Source organism: Tupaia chinensis, unplaced genomic scaffold (genome assembly GCF_000334495.1).
Source record: "Tupaia chinensis unplaced genomic scaffold, TupChi_1.0 Scaffold144071_2, whole genome shotgun sequence".
In the NCBI taxonomy this organism is placed as follows: Eukaryota; Metazoa; Chordata; class Mammalia; order Scandentia; family Tupaiidae; genus Tupaia; species Tupaia belangeri.
In genome coordinates this window covers 258,907-268,640 of record NW_006203925.1, presented here as the reverse complement: position 1 = coordinate 268,640, position 9,734 = coordinate 258,907, and the positions used below count along the sequence as shown (strand labels likewise).

The 9,734-nt window shown below is 47.7% G+C and overlaps 1 protein-coding gene across 1 annotated transcript in view; it reads right to left on the bottom strand.

Moving 5' to 3' along the window:
- Positions 1-8,126: 8,126 nt before the first annotated feature.
- Positions 8,127-9,734, bottom strand: part of OGDHL (oxoglutarate dehydrogenase L) — a 25,358-nt gene continuing 23,750 nt past the window's right edge. Inside the window, 3 exon segments of the mRNA XM_014583139.2 lie at positions 8,127-8,781; positions 9,351-9,505; positions 9,672-9,734. The exon segment at positions 9,672-9,734 is cut by the window's right edge and continues 15 nt beyond it. Coding sequence (XP_014438625.2) covers positions 8,658-8,781; positions 9,351-9,505; positions 9,672-9,734 — 342 coding nt within the window. The 3' untranslated portion in view covers positions 8,127-8,657.

Sequence of the window (9,734 nt, the reverse complement as noted above, 5' to 3'; positions counted from 1 at the left end):
TTACCATCCCCTCCCAGTCCTGGTCTCATCTGAGACCTGGCAGGCAGGGCTGTGGAGGGAGGGAGCTTAACAGATCCGGCTCTGCAAAAGCTGGGATCTTTGCCTCTGTGGAGTCAGTTCCCTCCTATCCACTGTTCAGAAGGAGCTGAGGACTCCATGCGGATGATAGTTGGTGGGGGGAGGGAATCCGTGGAAGACCGCTGTGCTTTTCTCTTGGAGCCTCACATGGTGTCTAGCAACAGGGACCCACTGGCTGCTGTGTGGGGCTCACAGGGGGCAGGAGAACATGCTGTCCTATCTGCAGCTGGAGCCCCATTTGTGCTGGCTCCACAGAGTGCAGGCTCCCTCTCCAGCCCTTCAGGCCCTCTGGCTGGAGGTGTGCGTATGAGAAATCCCTGTGGACAGTTAGCTAGCGGGAGACCACATTGGAGTGGCATTCTAGCCACGGAAGTCTTCCGGTCCCACATCCTACTCTTTCAGAGAACTTAAGCTTCAAAGACACAAGCTTTTTTCTTTGGTTTGGTTTTGTCGTGTGTTTTTTGTTGTTGTTTTTCAGTTTGAAAACAGCCACTGTTTACTGGTGAGATTACAAAAATAATCATGGTGGAATCTTTAGTTCATCCTCCTAATAAGTATTGATCTGGTCTTCCCTGTAGCCAGCATCTCCACCTTCTACAAAATGGGTGGTCTTTTTCTTTATCCCACCCCGTGGAGAATATAATTTGAAGGGCCACAAGAAGTTATTTGCTTCTTTGAAGCATTTTCCAACAGGATAGATGTCATGAATCAGATCCTCCATGCAGATGATGCCGAAGTTACCAAGAGATCGAGCAATCAAAGAGTTTCCGTCAAAGCAATTCTCTTACTGATTTTGCCACAACCATGCTTGTAGATCAGTTCATTTACCGACTTCAGGTTCAGGTACCTGCATGCAATATATGGTTCCACACTTCTTAGCACATCCATTGAAGCCTCGTTGAGCTTAAGAAAGGGGCCGTTGAAGATCTGGTGAAGACGAAGAAGCTGCAACACCTTTCGAATCTTTAGGCTCACTCCATTGATCCCTCTGATCCTGATGACAGATGCCAATTTGGGTTCTGCAGGTACATAGAAGTTGCCAGCTTTTCTTGCCATCCGGGCCATGTGAATCTCAGTTCTGTACATCTGCCTATATTCCTTATGATAGTGCTTAGCTCTTTTCATAGATAAGCTTCCTCCTTGACTTTCAAAGCATCTTTCGAGCAAACTTCTTTCTCAGGGACTTGTTCTTCAGCTCTGCAAAATTCCTTGGCTTTTTTTTTTTTTTTTTTTAAGGGCTTCTGGCACAGCAGGAACCTTCTTTTTTCTTCTCTTGAATGCCCTCCATGGTTCCAGACAGAAAAGAGCAAGAAACAATTTTCCAGAAGCTGCTCCTTAAGAGACAATTAGGGAGTCCCACGTAAGCCAGCCAGTCCAGTTTAACCCCCCAACCACATTAGTACCATCGGTGTTTGACTTGCAGCTGCTTAGTCTTCACTGACCACCAAGAACTTAGCCCTCGGAGACCTCAGGGCTTTCTGGTGAATGCAAAAGCCAGTCTCAAAAGGAGACCGCAGTGCGATTGCATTTATATGACATTCTTGAAATGACAAAAGTATGGAGATGAGAAGAGAGGAATGGTTTCCAGGACTGGGGACAGTGGGTGAAGGGGCACCTATGCCTGCAAGCGGGTCTCAGGAGGGAGATGGTTGCGGTAGATAGCTCTGTCTCCTGAACACAGTGGTAGGTCCACAGGTCTACACGCAGGGTAAGGTGGCATAGAACTCTACACGGACTGTGCTAACGTCGGTGTTGTGGCTCTTACATTGCACTGTGGCTGTGTGAAATGAAGCATCCAAGGAAGCCAGGTGAGCATGGGTCTCCGTACTAGTTTTACAGCTTCTTGTGAATTTATAATTATTTAAAATTTAAGAAAAAAATTATTGATTTGTGTACAAAAACTAAAGATATAGATTAGGGGTCAGCAACTGTGAACCACAGGCCAAATCTGGCCCACCCCCTATTTTTTATGGCCTGTAATCTAAGCACTATAAATATGTGTGTGTGTGTGTGTGTGTATATGTGTGTATATATATATATATATATATATACACACACATACACATACATATACATGTATATATATATTTTTTCCCCCAGAGGGCACATGCACTTGCTGGGGGAGAGACAGAAAGACAAAAAAAAAGTGAGAAAGCATCCCACAGGAGAGTTGGAAACACTGCAATCCCTCTCCTCCATTCTCCTCTTGGAATCTTAGATACGCACACGCATACACCCAGTGTGTTTATCAAGCCACCAAAACTGTGCCGTTGGCCATGTAGAATCCAGCCACTCTAACCACCATACTGCCGGCTGGCCCAATTTTCATAGTTTTAAGTAGTACAAAAATATTTAAAGAGACATTTTGTGATGTGTAAAAATTATGTGAAATTCAAATTTCAGAGTCCATGAATAAAGCCTTATAAGAACACAGCCATGCATGTTCATTATGTATGTTAACGGTGACTTTCACAAGACCTCAGCTGAGTTGAGTGTGTGCCTCCAAAATGGGTTGAAACGTCATTCCCAGTGCAGTCACATAGCACGTGGAATTGGGGCGGAGCTCTCAAGGACGGAATTAGTATCCTTAGAGAAGGAACTCCAGGGCCATTCTCCGCCCATCTGCTAGGCGAGGAGGCAGTGAGAAGCCAGCCACCGCCTGTGCGCCGGGAGGCAGCCCTCACTTTGCAGCAGGTCTGTGGCACCTTGACCTTAGCATGCACAGCCTCCAAAAATGTGAAAACTAAGTCTCTGTTGCTCATAAGCGACCTGGTTTATAGCACTATTTATTACAGAAGCCTGAATGGACTGAGACATTGCTACAGAGATCACATGGCCTGCAAAGCCCGAATTACTTACCATCCAGCTATTGGGTCATTGGAAAAGTCATGAGGCATGTTTACATAGAAAGGCATAGAAAAATACATCATGACTTTTCCAACAACCTGTTATTTTCAGAAAAACTTGCCCACCCTTGCTAGAGAATATATGGGATTATTATTTTACTTCGATGAACAATGATGAAATGAAAAGCCTTTGGGCTCATTTCTATGTGCACATGTGCAAGAGTTATCTCTGGAATGGAAACAAAGAAATGGAGGCATTTAAATTTTTAATAAATATTGCCAAATCATCTTTCAAAGACAGTGATTCTAAAAAACAGCTTCTGGTAATGTGAGAGGAATTCGTATCAGGTTAACCTTCCGGCTAAGAACATTTACAGAGTCTGGACAAAATGTAAAATAACCAGTGGTGGCACTGGGGATCAAGCAAAAGCAGGCAGAAATTGACAGGATATGGGCACTGGTGGGTGGCGTGGGGGTTAAGGGCACTGGACTCCCACATGGCCGACCGTGGTTCAAGTACTGAAACTGACAGCTTGCTTTCTCACTTTATGTCTTTCTCTCTTTCTCTCTGTCCCTATCTGGTCAAATTAAAATAAAGTTAAATAAAATAATTCTTTTTTTTAAATGATGGGATATGACTCTTACAAGAAGGAAAGCAAAGTAAGAGCAAGTGAGCCCTAATATAAGCAGAAAATGGGTCTTACATTGCACTGTGGCTGTGTGAAATGAAGCATCCAAGGAAGCCAGGTGAGCATGGGTCTCCGTACTAGTTTTACAGCTTCTTGTGAATTTATAATTATTTAAAATTTAAGAAAAAAATTATTGATTTGTGTACAAAAACTAAAGATATAGATTAGGGGTCAGCAACTGTGAACCACAGGCCAAATCTGGCCCACCCCCTATTTTTTATGGCCTGTAATCTAAGCACTATAAATATGTGTGTGTGTGTGTGTGTGTATATGTGTGTATATATATATATATATATATACACACACATACACATACATATACATGTATATATATATTTTTTCCCCCAGAGGGCACATGCACTTGCTGGGGGAGAGACAGAAAGACAAAAAAAAAGTGAGAAAGCATCCCACAGGAGAGTTGGAAACACTGCAATCCCTCTCCTCCATTCTCCTCTTGGAATCTTAGATACGCACACGCATACACCCAGTGTGTTTATCAAGCCACCAAAACTGTGCCGTTGGCCATGTAGAATCCAGCCACTCTAACCACCATACTGCCGGCTGGCCCAATTTTCATAGTTTTAAGTAGTACAAAAATATTTAAAGAGACATTTTGTGATGTGTAAAAATTATGTGAAATTCAAATTTCAGAGTCCATGAATAAAGCCTTATAAGAACACAGCCATGCATGTTCATTATGTATGTTAACGGTGACTTTCACAAGACCTCAGCTGAGTTGAGTGTGTGCCTCCAAAATGGGTTGAAACGTCATTCCCAGTGCAGTCACATAGCACGTGGAATTGGGGCGGAGCTCTCAAGGACGGAATTAGTATCCTTAGAGAAGGAACTCCAGGGCCATTCTCCGCCCATCTGCTAGGCGAGGAGGCAGTGAGAAGCCAGCCACCGCCTGTGCGCCGGGAGGCAGCCCTCACTTTGCAGCAGGTCTGTGGCACCTTGACCTTAGCATGCACAGCCTCCAAAAATGTGAAAACTAAGTCTCTGTTGCTCATAAGCGACCTGGTTTATAGCACTATTTATTACAGAAGCCTGAATGGACTGAGACATTGCTACAGAGATCACATGGCCTGCAAAGCCCGAATTACTTACCATCCAGCTATTGGGTCATTGGAAAAGTCATGAGGCATGTTTACATAGAAAGGCATAGAAAAATACATCATGACTTTTCCAACAACCTGTTATTTTCAGAAAAACTTGCCCACCCTTGCTAGAGAATATATGGGATTATTATTTTACTTCGATGAACAATGATGAAATGAAAAGCCTTTGGGCTCATTTCTATGTGCACATGTGCAAGAGTTATCTCTGGAATGGAAACAAAGAAATGGAGGCATTTAAATTTTTAATAAATATTGCCAAATCATCTTTCAAAGACAGTGATTCTAAAAAACAGCTTCTGGTAATGTGAGAGGAATTCGTATCAGGTTAACCTTCCGGCTAAGAACATTTACAGAGTCTGGACAAAATGTAAAATAACCAGTGGTGGCACTGGGGATCAAGCAAAAGCAGGCAGAAATTGACAGGATATGGGCACTGGTGGGTGGCGTGGGGGTTAAGGGCACTGGACTCCCACATGGCCGACCGTGGTTCAAGTACTGAAACTGACAGCTTGCTTTCTCACTTTATGTCTTTCTCTCTTTCTCTCTGTCCCTATCTGGTCAAATTAAAATAAAGTTAAATAAAATAATTCTTTTTTTTAAATGATGGGATATGACTCTTACAAGAAGGAAAGCAAAGTAAGAGCAAGTGAGCCCTAATATAAGCAGAAAAATAATAAAGTGAGAAGTCAATTACCTCAAAGTAGGTTCCTTGAAAAGATCCATGCTTACTAGGTCTAATGGCCTTTTTTTTTTTTTTTTTTTTTTTTTTTTTTTTTTTTTTTGTTTTTTCTTTTTGGGACACGCGACACATCGCTTTTTGCTATAGGGCACGTGAGCTCACCAGGAAAACAGAGAGACGGAAAGTGAGAAATCAGCCCCCAGGGGAAGATGGTCATGCCGCAATCCCTTCTCCTCCATTCTCCTCTTGGGATCTTGGGCATGCACGCACCTGCACCTGGCGTGAGTTTAAGCCACCGGGGCTGGGACTCAAACCATGGTCCACTACATGGGAGTCCAGCGACATAGCCATTACGCCTACTGCTGGTCCCAAGGTCTAATGACTTTTAAAAAAACAGATTCCCTTGGATTTTTTTTAATAGACAATCACATCATCTGCAAATAGTTATATATCTTTTTTTTCAATCTTTCTGCATTCTATTTATTTTTCTTGCTGTGTTGCACTGGCTATGTCCTCTTACAATATATTGAATAGGACCTGTAAGAAGTTGCTTCTTTTTAGGGGGGAAGGCCTTCAGTCATGTATTATTAATTATTATGCTAACCAAAGTCTTTTCTTGGGTGACCTTTATCAGGTTGAACAAAACCTTTCTACTCCTGTTTCCTTTCAGTTTTTCTAAGAAATGGGTGTAGGGTTTTAACAAAACCTTCCCCCATCTTTTGAGATGGTATGTTTTTTCTAGTGTATTGATATAGATTACAATAACTGACTTTTTAATATTAAGTGAGCTTTGCACTCCTGGGATAAACATACTCGGTCATTACATGATACTGTTTTTATACAGTGAATTGGATTTGGTTAAATCTTGGTTAAGGTTTTTGCATCTATGTTTATGAGGGATATTGTAGCTTTTTTCTTGTAATGTCTTTGTCAGATTTTAATGCCACTTGGGAAGTACTTATTCCTCTCTTAGTTTCTGGAAGAGATTGTGTAGTCATGGCGTTCTTTAAACTATTAGAATTAAGAAGTGAAGGCGCCTGGGCCTGGAGTTTTCTTTGTGGAAAGGTTTTTTAAAAGGAGATAGAAAGTACCCCCTCCTCCCACGGTCACACCGCAACTTTTTTCTTTCTTTCTTTTTTTTTTTTTAAGGTTTCTGCCATAGAGTACATGCGCTCTCTGGAGACACAGGTAGGACATATGTGTTCACCAGAGAGACAGAAATAGTGAGAGGGAAAGTGAGAAATCAACCCCCTGGGAGGATGGCCACCCCACAATCCCTTCTCCTCCACTCTCCTGGGATTTTGCGCATGCACGCACATGCACCTGGCACGAGTTTCAAGTCACAAGATCTGGGATTCGAACTGCAGTTGGTCATGTGAGAATCCAGTGCCTTGACCCCTTTGCCACCTCCTGGCCCCACATACAGTATTTTTTCCTCTCTTTCTCCATCCTGTCAGAATTTTGTTACTGTCTTATAGTAGCAATACTGTCCTTGACCTCGACGGTTATTACAGTTCACATAAAGCCTTCTGTTTGTTCCACAAACTGTGTTGTTTTGTTATTTCTTCCGTGAGAAAGAGACAGAAAGAGCAGCGGTTGGACAGCACCTCTGAAAGATCTTTGAGTCTGAGTGCCCCCAGCCAGCCCTACACTGATCACCGACATATGACCAGCGTGCTCAGAGGGGTCTCTGGATGCCAGCCTGGAGCCTTCCTGAGAGGCCCCGCCTCAGAGAGCTTCCACTTTACCCCTGCACTACCACCCAGCCCCCTGGATTTACTTCCTTTCCGGTTAGTTAAGTTTGTAGAATTCCAAGCCCCTTTCCGTGTGACTGGTTTTCCTCATGTGGAGATCTGCCTCCTGCTCCTCTTTCCACAGATCCCCACTAGCCAGTGTGCAGTCTTCCTGCACCAGCAGTGATGAGGGCCCAGTGTGCCCTGGGCAGGTGGTGCCACCATCCAGCTCAAGCCTGAGGGCTCCTGTCCGGCCAGCTGCCCCACGCTGCGCCCCTGCCTACTGCCAGAGCCAGCTAGGGAAAGCCCGGGCTGCCTATCCCCATGGGTGGGTGCGCACAACGGCAGGAGCTCATTTCCCTAAGGGAAGATGTGGTCTGTGGACAGAGGCCAAGTCCAAAACCACGTCTGCTTCAACGAGTGACCTCGGGCAAGTAGCCATGTTAACTGCCGTCACCTATAAAACGGGCAGACTGGGGCAGCAGGTGGTGTGGTGTGGTGGTGTGTACTCCCACACGGCCAATCACAGTTCAACTCCCGGACCTGGTGGTTTGAAAATCACACTGGGCATGTGTGTGTGCGCCCAAAAGCCTGAAAGGAGAATAAAGGGGTGCGGCATGGCCATCCCCCGCCTTCACCCCTGGGGGAGCCTTCTCACTTTTCCTCTATCTGACAAGCACATGTGCCTTATGACAAACTAAAAACAACAAAAAACACCCCCTGTGCTCTGAGAAAAGGATGAACGAACTCATGATTGGTCAAAAGCAAAAGCCCTCCTGGGTGGCAGGTCCTCCAGCACCCTTGCAGGAAGCAGAATCGAAGGCTGAGGTGTGAAGACGCCAACAGCACTCGGTGCCGAGGGAGGGTCTGCCCTGGGAGCCGGAATTCTGACCTCTGGGTGTGCCGTTCCCTTTCTCCCAGTTCCTGCTCTCTAAACCACCTGCCCCAGCCCAGTTCTGCCACACAGAAGGAAACGGCAAAGCTCTCTTAAGCACTTTTTTTATTTCTGCTATTTGGTTTTCTACTTTGGCTCGCAAGCGCTGTGGCGGTACTGCACACAGGTGACACACGTCAGGGACACGCCCGGGCGCGGCGGGGCTCCACCTGGCTGTTATTGCTGACATCGCCATGTCTAAGAGCACAAGCGAGGCCTTCAGCCCACAGGTGGAGGACGGGCGGTGGAGGCCAGATCTGCTAGATGCGAGCAACCGGACACGGCACTCCCAGCATCCACCGTGAGACACGAAAGACACAGATGGGGAGAAGCCACACGGAGACCTCTGGGAAGCTCAGGGGCACACTCCAGACCGACACCCCATCTACTGGACGCCTGTGTTCTCAGTCCTAGTCGATTCTGACGTAAACGCTAAGACCAAAGCCTGCTCCTTGGCCCCGGTCGCTGCCGTGGCTCATCCTGGGGCCCTTAGCAGTTTCCCGTCTGGGCGAGGGCTGTTTGTCCCCCTCACCAGCCTAAACCCCCAGACAGCCCCACAAGACCCAGGCCTCGCGTGGCTCTAAAACCTCTTCCCCTCAAAGGCCTGGAGGTTGAAAGCGGTATCCAGAAACTTTCTCAGCGACACCAGGTGAGCGTTCCTGTTTCCCGTGGCCGGCGCAGCAGCAGGGTCCCGGCCAACATACCTGGAGAAGGCAGGAAGGGGAGGGTTGAGCCTGGCCTGGCCCACACAAATGAGGCGACCATCCCCCTGGCTCAGCGCCACCCCAGTGAGCTACGGGGCCTGGGCATAACTGGTGACCTGGCCACAGAACAGGGGCAAAAACTGCCCCCTGCATGTCCCTGGACTTTCCCCAAAGGACACCCCCCACAACCCAAAGGCTTTGGGGGCAGGTGTGCCTCGGGGGTCTATTTCTCCAGGGTGAGCACTGTGCCTCCTCCCTAGCACCTCCATGACCTCATCACCCTGCGCAGACACCTACAAAGGAAGGAGCCTGGGACCCACAGGAGGCTGCCCACCCAGAGCAGGGCGAAGGCTCGGCTGGGTAGAGGCGGCCCTGACGGTGCTCCGTCCTGGAGGGGAGGCTGCCCTGCCACCCACAGAGCACATGGGCCAGCAGGGACTGGGGCCCAGCCCATAGCCCAGGGAAGGGCAGCAGCCACTCCAGGTGGCACGGGAAAGGGGGCAGGAAGAGCTTCGCCAGAGTCTCAGGGCCGAGAGCCTGGGCACAGGCTGGGCAGCGGGTCCTCATACCATATGGGCCGTGCGCGGCGCAGGACGGTCACAAAGCGTGGGCTGACATAGTCGTAGTAACCCATGTTCTTGTGCTCCTCCTGACACCACACCAGCTCTGCACCCGGGTACTTCTCTGCCTCCTGCTTGATCAGGTCGAAGGGGAACGGCGAGATCTGGGGGGCAGGGACAGAGGAGCCTGGCCAGTGGTGGGTAGGGTGTCTAGGGCCCCCAGGGCGGCTCTTTGCTGCCCTGACCCCATGCTGCGTGGGCCGCTGCCCAGAGCTGGACTGGCGGTCTGCCCTCGCCCGTTACCCCGGCCACGCGAGGGGCTGGGCTTACCTGCTCCAGGCGCGTGATGGCCACCTGCTGGTCCAGGCCGCGGCTGCCCCGCCTCTTCACCAG